General features: G+C 38.7%; 1 protein-coding gene across 1 annotated transcript; it reads left to right on the top strand.

Moving 5' to 3' along the window:
• Nucleotides 1-1,238: 1,238 nt before the first annotated feature.
• Nucleotides 1,239-15,486, top strand: LOC110068589 (uncharacterized). The gene is made up of 9 exons (XM_020775984.2): nucleotides 1,239-1,771; nucleotides 7,183-7,391; nucleotides 8,078-8,198; nucleotides 9,127-9,218; nucleotides 10,827-11,025; nucleotides 11,803-11,931; nucleotides 12,706-13,181; nucleotides 13,635-14,181; nucleotides 14,552-15,486. Exons 1-9 carry the CDS (start codon nucleotides 1,450-1,452, stop codon nucleotides 14,572-14,574), a joined length of 2,118 nt encoding a protein of 705 aa, XP_020631643.2. The 5' UTR covers nucleotides 1,239-1,449; the 3' UTR covers nucleotides 14,575-15,486.
• Nucleotides 15,487-16,351: the final 865 nt, after the last annotated feature.

The following is a 16,351-nucleotide window of genomic DNA, read 5'->3' as shown; positions in this document are numbered from 1 at the left end:
TACTGATCACCAAATTAAATGAATTAGGCTTCCGGATATCGTATGCAATATGCAGTGTTGTTAGTCTTATTCTCAATCGTTTTAATGTCGTTCGCTCTCAGTTTCTCACGGCTTTGTCATCGTATAAAAAATAACTCAGAGGTGCTCTGTTGCTTTTCAGGGCGTAATAGTGACAGAAGTTGTTTGGACTGTCCGAAAAGGGAACGCTTTTTTTTTTTAGGTTCGAACTATTAAAAACGGTAAATAAGAATTTCGCTAGCCTAAGTTACTGGAGCGGAGAAACTTAGCTAAGGTCAGTTATAATATATCTTGAATCATCTGCCTTTGTTTCTCAGTCATATGAAAGGGGTACCATTTTCTATGGAAGGTATATATCTGAAAGGGTTACCTTTCTGTGAAAATGGTTGATTTACAACGAAAAGGGTTTGCACGCGGCCCCTTAGAGCGGAAAATTCCCCGTATAAACCCCACGGGGCTAGTCACGGCTGCCGATACCTCTGTTTGTTTGTTTGTTTGTTTCAGTTTGTAAGGAAGTAAGTAAAGTAGTAAGTACTTTATTTAGACACATTTCACCAGTGAGCCTGCTCGTTTAAATGTGAACGTGTATGCTAAAATTAAAATGCAAAATTTTAGTCTGTTATCTATTCAATAACATATTGTTTGTTTTTTGATTCTCTTCTTTTGTCTCCTTCAGTCTTTGAATCTTTCAGTGACGCCCACCGCTTCATAAAGATTATCTCTTGTGATGATCATTTTCAACTCTCTCTACGCCCTTTTTCCGGGTGCAGAAAACCGGTAGCCGATCCTCTAGTATAGCCTTCTATGAATAATTTTGTAGCCGTTATTAGGGTCGTAACACAACGCTTCTCCCCAACAGTACTACAAGGCGTCTGCGTGGGGGGCTAATCCTCCGCAGGCCACTGATAGAATTAAAAATATCCTGCCTTCCGGCATTTAAGCCCTCCACGGTGCAGTCTTTTTCTTGTAGACTCGCCACGCCCTCGACAGCGCCAAGAGAGCTAAAAGAATATACCACAGCCAGACCGAAAAGGAACCCACAAAAGAATTATGTTCTAAACACTGCATTTCCTAGTTCACACGTTGTACAAAACACTACTTAGAACGATTTCTCATTCGCTCGGTACTTGAGCATGAGGTACTTAACGGTAATTTGAAACTAACCGCGGTAGCACAAAGGACGTACAGAGGGGATCCCTGCTAAGTAGGAAATACGTCACGTGTTGAAAAAGCCTTATATGAACAAAATGGCGGACGAGGAGCTATGCCGGTCGGACAACTCACGTTGTGGTTTGGGCGTTAAAGTGCAAGATGTCACTTGGTTTCCTGAAGACATTGTTCCCATAGAAAGAGAATTACCAAAACGCTTATTTTTAACTACGAGACAGAAAGAACTAAGGAAGTTTGGCGAAGCTTTGTTGAAATTCCGAAATGGGTTGGAACTTTCTTGCCTCGCTTGTCAAATACTGGAACATCTTTTCTGTAGTTTTTGTGGCAGTTCACGGATCATCACCGAAAGTTTTAAGTGTAACACGTTCAAGGGACAAAGGAGATTCTTTCGAGGTGAACGTGGAGTCTTTTAGTTGCGCGACATCATGTGAACAGTATGGCGCCGTTTCTCGTGGAGTAAATGGCGGCGCGGGTAGTGGTTGTTCTTGCCATTGCGCCAACAAAACAAAACCTACTTTTTACAGAACGCACTCCGGACAGCATGGCTGTGTCAAAGACAGAGATGTTTTGACGGATACACGGGGTAAGACAATATAGGTTTTGTTTCTAAGTGGTTTAAACAATGAAGGCTGAAATTTAAATTTATTACAGTTCAAAAACTAGTGAAGCGTCCATCCTTAGTTCCTGTGCAGTTAACCGAGTGAAATCATTATTCGTGAAAATCAAACTGAGGTCATAATCAAACAATTGAATTATAACTTGTTTTGATTTGAATAACCCAGCCATCTAATGCAGACAAAAACCAACAGCAACAAATGTTTTGCTGTATTTTGTTACTGCACAAACGTAGAGTTTCTGCTCACTTGATGAAGCCATGGTGAAACTCATGCAACTTCCATTACAAGGGGCTGGGCCAGGTACATGTAGCAACTCTGCTATTGAGCTGGAAAATTGACTAAAAAAATTACTCGAGAACTAGAAAATCAGAGAATTGCAAATCATTGGCAAATTTGTCAGAAATGTGCAGACTGACTCCGAACCAAAAATGTTTATTGTAATTTATCACACCTCACTCCTTCAACCCCAGTGATACATTAAGAATATTGTTTTAGAATACATGCTGTAAGAAAAATAACCCTGGAAGACTACCATAACTTTTCATGCACTGGGATTTAATTAAGGGCTGGGCACCGAGCAATTTGACTGGCCATGAGGTCAATTTTGCCCAGCTGGTTTGATGTCCATCTAGTGGAAAGTTTTTCTTATAATGAAGTGTAGTTCAATAGTTTTGCCTGCCTGTGAAACACGTTGTAGATGAATTATGATTGCTTCTCTCACTCATTAATAATGCATCAAGTTAAAAGAAAGAAAATCACAACTGTGAAGGTTTGGAAACCCGGTCTTAATTAGCATAGAGTTTGACAATTTTACTTCTCTGTTTACTCCTTAGTTTTTGTTTTGATTGAGAAGATGTATCAAACCCTCAAGACAGTGTTTCATCAGCTATCCAAATACCTCGAATTTCGTCAAATATACTGCGCTGCGCATTGTATTTTCAACTCTCTTCTTGGTGTTTGAATATCCTGAGGAAACACTGTCTCTTGTGTTTGATTTGTTATATGAAAGAGAATATATACATTGTTATTTCTTTTTTCCCTTTGGTGAAATATCTAGAAATATCTGTACACCTATTTGAGCTTCTTTATCAGGCGGCAGTTGGAACACACTGTATGACCCAGGCTAGCACCCCAACTCAAACTACTCAGTCCACATTCGAGCCTGCTAGACTGGCGTAAGACAAGTGATAGAGAGAGGGGAGGGGGGGGGGGGGGGGGTCCTCTACCTCTTCACTGTTTATGCCTCAATGTTAGTGATTACTTGTAGGCTACCAACCCCTGACTTTTCAAAAATTATGAATTTAGACAACTTCAAGAAAGGGCACACTGTCTGCATGCCATACTTTAACCCTTTTAGCAACGCAGCTTTCCCCTTTGTCGTGTGTGTGAGCTATTGATGTTTTGATGGCCTGAGCAAGATACAATCAAGTAATAATTACTAATTATTAGTCTGCAGAACAGGTGGATTAGAAGGCTAGCATGATACATGAGCGTGGGTGTAAAGTGAAGGAACAGGCACGAAGCGCCACTGTGCGAATCACAAATAAATCTGTCTGTAGTCACACCATTGTAAAGGTTCTTCCAACCGTTGCCTGGCGAACAGTTTTTGCTGATTGGTTGCTTTAAGCTACGTGATGTCAGATGTGAGAAAAAAACAAAAAACAAAATGGCAGCCTTGAGTAGAGAAGATGCATTTGCTTCTGCTCTGAATTTTTTTCCACTTTTTGATTTTTTAAAGGACAAACAGAAGGATTGAATCAAAGCGTTATTAGAGAAGAAAGTGTGCTACTGACTGGTTTGATTTATCAGCTTTTTCCGAAGATTCAAGTGTTGGTTAACATTGGCAAAAGGTGCCATGTTTTGCCATCAGTGCATTAAGAGCAATCACAAAAGAACAGGTTCTTGAACTTAACCAGTTGGGGATTGCAACTGTAACAATTGAAGGGGTGAGTGCAAAACCATGCTAAGTGACGATTTGGGTGAAAAAAAAATTTTCGCGAAAGGGCTTGAATTTTTGCATGTGGTCTTCAATGTAATAGAAAAACGCGGCCCTGTATTTTTGTCGCTGGTTTTTGCTTCGTTTTCGAGTTATAACGTATGCAAAAATACTTGGCTTTTCCTAGCCATGTCTTTAGGAGTTTATTTGTTGAACAGCAAACAGGCAGACTGTTTATAGTGTATGAAGTCAAAATCAAATCTCACAGCATATATAGAGCAGAAATCTGGGAACAGATTGTTTACGTCGGGTATTGTGACGTGAGCACAACACGTGAATCGATCGAGAGTCAAACGAAATTCATCGAACAAAAAAGAGATGTGCTGCATTAGAGCTCTGTCAACTAATATCTTAAGCATTGTTTTAAAGTACCTTGTGTGCCTGCCTGGTGGTTGAGAGACATCATAAAGTCTCGATAAACCCGTAAGTCATCAGCACGTTTTAAAGAATCAAAATGTGTTCTGAAACTTCGAAGGCAGCTGATATACCGTAATCGTGTTATCGGCGTTCGAAGTCAGATCGAGCCAGGCAGCAAAGTCCAAGAGCAGTTCTTGCCCCAAAAAAATACCCTCTGGTGAGTCGTGGCCCATTTGCCAAGCGTTGCTAGCATCAAAGTTTGGAAAGCGAGAACTGGTTTTAGACTTATAAAATTTGTCTTGTATCGACCGCCATGTTTTCCCGCGCATGAGGTGTAAAGACCCTTCCCGGCATGCATTGCGATCACGTTCTGTGGACGTTTCTCGAACTGGTAACTAGATTGTTTAAACATAAGAATGGCCAACAAGTAGCGATCGATTGTAACATAGATCTGTGATCCAGGTTGCGTTGATTTTATTTCAAATCGGCATGATTTGTAGTGTTTTGAGCTTCTGGGATCAGCGGACATGCAGATGTATGGAGACCCGTACGTTGCGGAGAAGGGTTAATCTGTTAATCTGTCAGCCCTATTTATAGCGCATTTTCACGTGAAATCAACATCATTGAGCTTATAAGTTGCGTGAAATTACCATTTTGCTGTTTTCTAAGTGAAACTAGCATCCTTGCCGTCAAGCGTTAACGTGAAATCAACATTTTAACCTATTTAGACCTGAAATTAACATCATTGAGCTTATGCGCTGCGTGAAATTGACATTTTGCTGGTTTCTAAGTGAAACCAACATCCTTGCCGTCACGCGTTAACGTGAAATCAACATTTTAACCTATTTAGACCTGAAATCAACATCATTGAGCGTATGCACTGCGTGACATTGACATTTTGCTGGTTTCTAAGTGAAACCAACATCCTTGCCGTCACGCGTTAACGTGAAATCAACATTTTAACCTATTTAGACCTGAAATCAACATCATTGAGCTTATGCGCTGCGTGAAATTGACATTTTGTTGGTTTCTAAGTGAAATCAACCTCCTTGCCGTCACGCGTTAACATCAAATCAATATTTTAACCTATTTAGACCTGAAATCAACATCATTGAGCTTATGCGTTGCGTGAAATTGACATTTTGCTCGTTTCTAAGAGAAATCAACCTCCTTGCTGTCACGCGTTAACGTGAAATCAACATTTAAACCTTTTTTGACCTAAAATCAACATTTTTGAGCTTATACGTTGCGTGAAATTCACATTTTGCTGCTTTCTAAGTGAAATCAAAATCCTTGCGGACGTGGCTTGCCGATCCTTTGTTATGATAAACCGAGGCGAGACTTCGACTTATAACAAAGGCTTGGCTTGGCTATTATAACAAAGGATCGGCTCTGTTTATCATAACAAAGGCCCGGCTTCGTTTATTTGAAGACCTTGGCGGGAAAAGGGCACTAGGTATTTTAATCAAAAGTGAACTTTGTCGAAAACGCTCCAAATTTCGCATGCAGTTTTGTTTAGGTATGTTTAACAATGTCCTGTATTTTTTCCGCTAAGCTTCGCTTCGTTTTCGAGATATTGCGTATGCAGAAAAACCACTCGGTTTTCCTAGCGGCGTCTTTATAAACAAAGCAAAAACCAGCGACAAAAATACAGGACCATGTTTTTCTATTACATTGAAGACCACATGCAAGAATTCAAGCCCTTTCGCGAAATTTTTTTTTTTCACCCAAATCGTCACTTAGCATGGTTTTGCACTCACCCCTTCAATTAGCAAGAGTCCAGAGATTGATTATAAGCTTCTAGAAGGGAAACACATGGTAGTGTTTGTGATACATAGTCATAGCTCATTTCGCGGCACTCACTATTAGTTGAGATATTTTTTTTCACGCCAATGAATTGAATCGTTTTGTGATTAGTTCTTCTCAATCTTTCCATGTCAATCATTTCAAGGGGGCAGCAGAACACAAACTGGTGTGACTACAGGTGGAATTTTATTGCCTTGTGCTTGTTTTTGCATTTCGCGCATGCTTGGGTGTTGCGCATTCCTGCTAATCCACCTGTTGTGCAGGCTATCATGTAATTTATGGTTTATTATTCAAATAAATTCTTCCTTTCTTTTTCCCACAGTACATTTATTATCTAACAGAAATAGAGTTACAACGTGTTCTCCATGTTTATGAAGTTATACGAACTATAAAAACTTTGGAAGAGCTCCAAAAAACTGTGAAAACACTCTCCTGTGGGTTAATTTATTGTTCCCATAGCATTTTTAATTTTTTTAGACTTGCACTCATGTTGGATCTTTTTACTACACCTTTTAATAACATGTGGTCTCTAAAAATAATTCAAAGCTCAACAGACAAAAAGTGTCTGAGAAGAGGATTTAGCTTCTAAATTGAGATTTACACGTATACTAAAACAATTAAATTTCTTGCTCTCAATTTCAATACATGATAGTAGACTCATGCTGTGCCCTCACCAACTATCAGCCAATAGAAATTGAGAGCGAATAATCTAAATTCAAAGCTTAACCAACAGTTGCATTTTTCGCTACCATCAATCAAATGTTCGGCGGCGGCTCCCAGCTTCCAACTACTGCTGAGCACTGTTTGGTTGTCTGAACTATGCTCAACAATTTGATTACCACGCACTCGACAGTAGTTGGCTGATAGTTGGTGAGGGCACAGCATGAGTCTACTACATGTATCATGTATTGAAATTGAGAGCAAGAAATTTAATTGTTTTAGTATACATGTAAATCTCAATTTAGAAGCTAAATCCTCTTCTCAGACACTATCGAAAAATGCAAAGAAGCTGCTGCCATTTTGTTAACAACCTTACACTGTTAGGCCACTCACTATCTACAGTACAACTGAATAGATAGTGAGTAGCATACCATAACTAATAAGAAAACAGCATTCGTGATAGAAAGCTAGTAGATTCATACTGAAACTCAATAGAAACAAGGAAAATGTTTCTTATTTCTTAATTACCATCTGACTGCTTACTATCTTGCTACTCAGGAAATATCTGTGACTTCTACACTAGCAGTGCCCAGCAACTGCAGGTTCTCAATCTTCATGTGAAAGGAAATTCAAAATTGAAACCAGATGGCTTCTGTGATGAAGTGCAAATTTCCAGTTGGAAATTTTATTTCAATACATCATGGACGTTCTCTAAATCTGACATCTTTTATGCCAAGTCCTACAACGAAGGGATAACATTCTTATTTGTAAGTAGATGTGCTAAATAATAACACAGTTTGATTTAAGCATTGATAGTGATGATGATGATGATGATAATGATGATGTGTCTGTAAATACACCAAATTAGTACAAAGTACTAATATTATTATATGTTTTTGATTTACTGATAATTTACTGATAATTGTTTTTATTGTTCAGTTCCAGAAAATATCCATACTCTCCCCACAGAAGGGATTGGAATTTCCTGGGGGGTGGGGAGTTCTGTAAGACCAAAAAATTTAAAGAAATGTATGAAGCTCAAACAGAATTTCCAGAGGGGTGGGGGGACTTAAAAAAAATTCCCTTCCATGGGGAAGGTATTGATATTTTTTGGAACTACACATTAAGAGAAAAAATTGAAAATAGCCCAAAGCAAATGCTTGTGCAGATTGGTTTAAAAAAATAATTGGGTTTCTCTTACTTAATAGAAACATGTAGAACTACTAGCATGAACTATTGAGGTAATGATGGTGCAAACAAAGAGAATTTATATTTTGATGATCAAAGTAAACTTTTTTTTTGTCTCGGAATTTTCTAAATGAAATAGAAAACATGTTCCCTGTGTTTCTATTGAGTTGTATAAACACTCTTGGAAGTTGGGTAATCTATACGTGTGCCTAGTTATGTTTGGGATAAATATGTTTAGAGCATCTTCCTCTTAATTTTGTTCCAGTGGGAGGATCAGATGGATTCATTTTATGAAGGACTCCTTATAAAAGTTATCATTCGCTGCACTTATCATGGAAAAACAGATGATCGTTGCCTCATGCTGAAGGCTCAAGGAACACATCGATGTAAGTTCCATGTTTAAAATTAAATTTATTGTTGTTGTTGTTGTTGTTGTTGTTTTGAATTTTGTTTTTGTTACAACATACCTGCACACCAAGAATATCTGATAGTGTAGGCCACAAAAAAGTTGTTGTTTGCAGCGTGTATACATACCGTACATGTACTTATAAGATTTTCACATTTTCTAGCTAGATGTCCTCTGATTTCCTAATAGGAATTACATACAAATTCATTCCAACAGGCCTGGGAATGTGACAATGTCTGGTTTCATAATTTGTATATTATACATAAGAGCTGAACCTTTCCTTACCAAAACCACCTATAATATTAACTAAAGACACCTGTAAATTTCAGACAGCTCACTTGCTCTCAGACATGGCAGGAAAAAAAAAATTTGAAATCCAGTTGCCTAGTGGGCCAGTATATTTCGGTTTCCAGTTGCCCCCACTAAAATATTCCTTGCCCAATAGATGTGTTTAATTGACTTGTCAACTAACAAGACTACAGGGGCTAATTTCACTTGCCCACTGGACCACCAAACTTCCATTTTCACTTGCCCAAGAGCAAAATTTACTTGCCCTGGGCAATCAAACCCGGGTTTTTTTCCTGCCCTGCAGAGAAACCAGAACTGTTATAATAAATTTTCTCTACACAGTGTACATGACTGTACCTTCATAATACAGAGACCTCCGTAATACTGACACTCAGTTCTGGCCCTTTGCTGTCCGTATTAAAGAGGTTCCACTGTACTACCATATTTCAGAACAATTAAATAAATGAATACAACTTACTGTTACCAGCTCTTTCTGTTTTGTGTTTATTACTTAACAGTAGTATTGAAAAACACAATTTATTGTAATGTGTAATTTACTGCAAGCTGTAGCTTATAGTTTTTCTTCTTATTAATTTATTGTTGATTCAATTTTTTACCAGATTCAGATTCAGATTTTGTGATTCAAAACGATATGCCAAGCAAGCCTCCCTCTTCAGTTTCAGTTCCAACAGAGAAAAACAAGAACGTTCAGGTAAGATTTGACATACAATGTGCATGACTGTAGATATCATTTTACTGTATACATTTTTGTTTTCATGCTAGAAACATTACTACACCTACACATACAGTTGTACCTGTATAAGCTCATATGGGTAAATATTCAGATTAGTACTGGTAAATTATTAATGTATACCATAGAATTTTAAGTCCCCATTACTTTCAGATTTAGCTGGCAAAAGGGGTTTTGGATAGCCATTACTTTCTGATGTTGAAAGAAACGTTTGTACAGTAATTCACAGTCATTTCAGACAAACTTGATGTGTTACATGGAACTTAAACAATTCCATTTATGTATGTTACTGACTACATGTACCCACATAAACAAAGTAGACCATAAAAACAGAAAAGGCGTCAAATGTTGGTACCGTAGGGTGAAAGTATAATGGTCACATTACAGTATATCGCAATGCAACTAGTTACACTGTACCATTTGACACCACCAGACGAACACAGCTTATAACACATAGTTTCGAGAAACATTCAGTTAAGTTTGAAATAAAATTGCAAATAACTCTTCAAGTTATTCAGTCCTGCACACAGTCAGACTGTTCCATCTGCATTGAGATCAGAGTTTCTATTTAGAGACTTCTTCAAAGGGCCACCAATTTCAGGTGGGCCATTACTTTTGGGGTTTAATTAACGTAGGTAAAAAATTAACGTCACTTTTGGGAAGCATATCTTTTCAGGGAGTTGTTACTTTCAGATTTGTATGGTATGTTGTATAAAGTACATGTACAGTACATGTATCAGCCTTCTTAACTGTTATTGGAAATTATATGGATTCCAATTGATGACTTTCAGGGAATGTGACTTTCTGTGGTTTTCATTTCCTGCCTTGAGTTAATACCCAAACATACATTACATGTAGTTCATTTACAGAAAAACCCTGGCATCTTGTTTTTATGTGATTCAAGTTGTACTGAAATACATTATTAGCAATTTGAATGTTTGTCTAATGATCACTCTCTTACATATACATGTACAGCGTATCTGAAAACCCTGTTTGGCTGATCATTTAAGTATAAACAACTGTTGTCCTTGACTTGCATGTACTTTGTTTAACAATTTGCATCTACTAGAGGCAATAGTATGAATGCAAATACACTGTAGTTAAGGGTTTTACACTAATACGAGTAATACATGTGTACATGTATCACTCGTATTAGAAAAATTGAAAGAATTTAAAAGAATTTTCAAATTTATATCATGAGTACTGTAATGGTAAATCCTTGCTTGCTTGATCTTTCATACAGTTGCTCATTTATTGTATGACTGCAAAACTTGCGAATACCCACGTGTTAATTTGATCTGCACTGCAAATTAAAAATTGGCCTGCTCTCTGCCAATCGCAGTGAAGCAATTTTCTCCATCACATAATAAACCCAATAATATGGCCACTCAAAAATTATGGGGAGGTTACCGAATTGTCAGAACCAAATTAAAATTAATCAAACGAAAGTGTGTTCAGATACATTTAAATGCATCTGTTTATTGCATTACATTGGACAAAGGTCTGTTAGGTGTCAGAATTATTTAATTGTACAATTTACTTAAATGTACATCCTTTTATGCTCTCCAGAAATCATCAGTTGCACTGGTAGAATCCACAAAATTTAATGCCGATCCTGTGCCAACTGGCGATTACTCCCAAGCTAATGACAAACAGATCTGGATTGCAGTGTCTTTGGGTCTGGCTGGTGTTATTCTTATTGTCATCATTGTAATCACTGTATTCCTTGTGCTGAAATGCCGCAGGAATTGCAAACAGAAAAGGAGAGGTACTAATAGCTGCAACAATTATAAGTCAGTTGATAAAATCGTTTTGATTTTACCAACAATCTAGACAATGAGTGGCACCTCTATTTTCTTACTGTAGCTTGTTGAGTGTGACTTGAAACAAAGTGCAAGAGGAAAAACAGCTGCACTAGGGGAAAGCTGCTTGTGCTCTACTACCATCAGGCCTTCCTAAATGAAAATAAATGCTTCACAAACAATAAACTATTCCTACACTGTACTCTCTAATCTTTGTTTTGGGTCCATTGTGCCTTCTGTGAGACACTTGTTACATTTTTATCCAAGCTGTCTTGTAATTTTATTGACCAATTCCACATGTTCTCAAACCCGGGTAGATAGGTGACTTAGGTCACTGGGGCAAACTGAAAGTGCAGACTCCTTATTATGAGGAAAAAGGGGTTTGAAAAAATTTAAATTATGTGAGGAGGTCTCCTTCCCAGTTTCTAAATCTTGCATCCAAATAGACTTCAAAGTTTTAGAGTGGGAACCTCTACTACTGGCCACCTGTCTACAACATCCACCTCTACATGTATGTATGACAGAGTATTATATGGAAGCCTGCACCTCGGAAATTATTTTAATTTATGATAATTAGATTTAATAATATGCACCAGGCAGGATCTTTTGTCCCAGTCCTGGGCTGATCACAATTTAACGGTCACCTCTCTTCATTAGCCTGTTTGTTCTGCTCCAGAGCAACTGTTGTAAAGAGGCACAATGTTATCTCAGTGAGGGTATTGAACAGTCTTGTAATGTTACAGGCTCGACTCATCACCATCCTACTGAACAGCCAGCCACGCCGGCAGTGTGTTCTTCCCTGCATGACTATGAGTATGTTCACTATCCATGCCTTGTTGATGGTGTTAGGACACGACCTGTCACACCAAAGGGTGAGCTATACAAAAAATAATATGTTAAAAGAGTATAAGTCGGCTACTACGCATCTCCCAGACATATATTTTATTGAGGCCGTCATTACGTAAGTGAATGTACGAAACATCATATATTTTAACTGGAGGATTAAGATCTTAAGACTCGAGAGATCTTTTGCTGAAATACATGCATACTTTGTCGTATAGCTCCCGTGTGGGGGCTCTTTGTCCATGTATGCCATGTATGCTATTGAAAATGCACTGCTTGAAACCTAATTTTTGTTTTTCAGGCTCTATTTTTGTGGCTACTGTCAATTTTTAATACAAAGATCTCTCACGTTTTTGAAGCTCACACACATGTAATTTGACACTGCTTGCATCATGCAGAAATAGGCTATAACTGCTATCATTGAATACTGGTATTATTGCCTTAAACTACAATTGTTATAGGTTCTTTAACATTCTCTGACATTGTTTGTGTCAGTCACTAGCAAAATGTTGGTTTGATTAAAATGAATCAATTAATTTTGTATTGTAGACTTGTCACAATCCTTCAGGGGTTTCATTATGGGCCAAGCACGGGGCAAATTGACCTTTTGCCCGCCTGGTTTGACCCATCTTGAGGGACGTTTTTCTTATAAAGAAGTTCAGTCCTCCTGTGAAAACCAGTTGCTTCCTGAAAATGTTAATGAAACCCTACTTGTCCATTGTAGCAAAGTTGTAATGTATCTTGTAAATCAGCTCTTGGATGAGCCCGTTAAATGACACAAAAATATCTTTTCCCTTTTTCAGGTAATCCTATGTATGAAAGAGGAAAAGATAATAAACTTATCATCTGGACACCAGGTCACAGTGGAACCCTTACCAGACCCAACGACCAATCAGCAGACCCCACCGCACCACGTCTTCCTTACCAGCGGCTCCTGACACGAACGTCTTCCTCCTCGCCTGAGTGTAGTGGAGCAATAACGCCTGTCAGTCCCCTTGGAGTGCAGGAAGGCTTCCCCTATCAGAAACTGGTCAGGACGCTGCCATCCCTGAGGAGGGATCAACAGGGCTGTGTTCGTCCAGAAGAGTCGGCAGCAGTCAGTATGAGTTCTCCGGACGTGGAAGAAAGTTTACCTTATCAGAGGCTGTTTAGGTCAATGCCTTCCCTTCGGAGGGAGGAACAAGGGCGTGGTGATACAGAGGAATCGGCAGCAGGCTTGAATGGAGAGGAAGGCCCTACTAAGGCATATCAGTCTTTGTCCCTGCAAAGAAATCCACTGGTAAGACCGATATTGAACTGTCCATTATTATGAAATGATAAGTAACACAAAAGAGTTCAAGCACACACAGTTGTACTCATTTACCTAAATCTATTGCTGACCAACAACATTTTTGACATCTTTTTCAGCTTTTTCTGATCAATTTTGTTCAATATAACCAAGAAAAAGTTGTTGGTTAGGGTCTGGTCTGAAATAAGGTGTTATTATTTGGAGGTAGGGGAAGGGTTTCAAGAGGCGTGTCCCACGACCCTACCCATATTTTTGGGGAACGCCTTCCCAGGGAAAATGTCAAGCTTGCAAAACGATATTATTTCAATACTTCTTCCTCTCGAGTTTTTTAAGAAAGGTTTTCAAGAGGCATGCCCCACAACCCTACCCATGTTTTACGAGAATACCTTCCCAGGGAAAATGTCAAGCTTGCAAAACGATAACATTCCGATTTTTCGTCCATAGTACTCTTTAAAAGAATGTGATGGATATGCGAAAGTTGACGCACCATCGCGCCCTGAGAGCATGGAATATGATTATGCCCGTGTTTCCGTGGAGCTCGATCCTGTAGAACTCAATAAACTCTTCCGTGGCTTGCAAAATGAGTCACAAGAAATGTCACGAGCTTCTTTGGAAATTTCTATTGGCGATCTCGACAACACAGCTTCAACCCCGAATACTGATCATAAGCGGAGTTCTGGGGGTAGCGAAAAGTCTTCTGTGTCTTCATGTAGTGGTGGTTATGAAAATTGTTTGTGTAAGGACATCACGAAAAGAAACAGCTCGAAGGGTGCGGATGAGGACGTTGAAGGTGTGAAACCAAAGGATATTCGATACGCGACTTCATATGAGGATTTATCAGGGGGTTGTCGCGTAGATCCCGAGGAATATATTGAAATGGGAAAGAGGAGAAGTACACTGATTGCCGAGAGTCATGATTCAACTGATCATGAGGTCGAAGACAGTGGACACGAGTACTTTGTGCTTGAACGTGTGATTGAGTTCAGTGAAGGTAATTTTTGATATGCAATTTTCCAGCTTCTGATTCTGAATTTTAACTTTCTTCTTTTGTCCTTTGTCTTATCTGTTTTTCATTTCTTGTTATTTGACACTCTATTAACTTTACTCGCTCCTCAATTTATGTACAGCATCATTGTAAGCACGATGCTCTTAGCAAGCTTTACTAAGCTTTTCAAAAAGACTCCCGTTCCCCGTTCCTCGTTTTTCTTTTTCTGTTCCAGTCCTTCCTTGTCAGGTCTTCGTTTTCTGTTCCCCGTTTTGCGTTCTTAGTTTTCTGTTTTCTGTGTTCTGTTTCCTATTTTCCGCTTCCTGTTTCTCGCCTTTTTTTGTTTATATTATTAATTTTCTTCCTTTTTTTACAGGTGAAACTGTTGATGAGTCTTGAATAGTGTGAAATGTGGACGAGAAGTCTTGTGTGTCACTGATTTTTTCTGCAGCATGCTTAGGTGTTCTTTGTTTCCATCTGCTGCGCGATGTACAAAAAAAATATTTCCTGTGAAGGAAACAGATTGAAGTTATGTTAAATGATCAACAATTTCAATGTGAAAAGAATGATATGTATGTACATATATTCACTATACACTTATTTTCCTGTAAACAAATTAACGATAGCCATGTTTGTTCCATGTTGTTTTGTATAGTTCAGAATTATTTATTTTAACGTTAACAGTTATTATTATTTTAATTTACTGTAAAATTTAAGATTGTTAGTATTCATTATTCGTAAGGTGTATTTTTTATTAACGATTTTCATATACCACCTGTACAGGGCTTATTTTAAGTGGCTACGACTTACATATGGTTTCCATTTTATAACATTATATTGTGATCAGACACTTGATTATATAACGACTTTGAAGCTGCATTTGTGCTTTATCTGTAACGTCGAAAAACGTTCCACATCCAATGTGTTGCTTTGGGTCTAAATTGTTTCAACACAACATCCATTCAAAATATATGTGCCCAAACATTTTTAGATCACTAAGTTTCTCTCGATAATGTAGACAAATTGTATGGATAGGCTATTTTAATAGTTTCTCATATGGGAATTGGTATTGATATAGAGTCGATGACTTGTGTATCGAGAGGGTTCATGTGCATTTCTCGTAGTAGCCTCTTCCAGGCGTTCAGATAGTTGTGGCGCAGCGCGAAAAATTGCGCCTCGAGAGTTTCGGATAGTGCTTTCGAATGACACCGTTTTTCAATTCGCAAAATCCACTTTAGTTGGCGTGAAAAACGTATTAATTATTACTACATTGTTCACTGCAACCCCATAAAATATATCAACAACATTGAATGTTCAGTTGTAAAGGCCTTTGGTGGTGGTGGTGATGGTGGTGGTGGTGGTGAGGGGGGGGGGGGGGGTGGAAGGGGGTGTACTTTGTAAGTCTTTAGGTAGGGTGTGTCCCGGGGACACTGAAACCCTTACCCTATAGTAGACTATGATCAGCTTGATTTTGCAACCTTATACCAGGCTGAGCGCCAAAAGCCCCCTAACCTATCCCAGACTAGCTATTCCATGCGGAAACCAATATCTTACAATGTCACTTCCGAGTTTCAAAACCTGGGTTAAAAAACCCTATTCCAGACTAAATTATTTATACACTGGCCACTTTCCCGGTAAATTGTACTCTATTCTAGACCAAAACTGACTGATTTCTATACCCCATGCGAAACTCATGATCAACTTTCTGAAAACGGTACGCCTCACAGTGGAACATACCCATAAAGCCGGCTTATTTATGGGAGTCTCCCCCCGGGTGAAGGCCTCTCCGCCAAAGATTCCCTGCCCATTCTACACAATTCTAGAATAACACTTGGAAGAATACTTGGTATTGCACTTTTAGCACCGATATCGATGTATTCCGATCTGTTGATCGGCCAAAACGGGTGACACGACTTATTTTGTTTTTGGTGGGCGGAAAGCACTTAAAGGAAGAGTGCGTGACTGAGTGTCGTCCCCGAAGCGTTCAAACACTCACCGTATTTTAAGACAAAATACATACTCTTTGTGGGGAGGAAACACCTTGCCATACTGATAAATGTGTGAACAAAAACGATTACTTTTCAAACTTATGGTTGAGGTGAGTTTGCGGGCAATGAAACGCGCAGTTACTATAAAGGTAAAAAAAAATTGGCCGGCATAGCGAGTTTCCAATGGT

Source organism: Orbicella faveolata, unplaced genomic scaffold (assembly GCF_042242905.1).
Source record: "Orbicella faveolata isolate gen_17 unplaced genomic scaffold, um_ofav_v1 contig_4, whole genome shotgun sequence".
Classification (NCBI taxonomy): domain Eukaryota; kingdom Metazoa; phylum Cnidaria; class Anthozoa; order Scleractinia; family Merulinidae; genus Orbicella; species Orbicella faveolata.
Note: the sequence above shows the minus strand (reverse complement) of the source record. Positions and strands in the feature narration are given on the sequence as shown.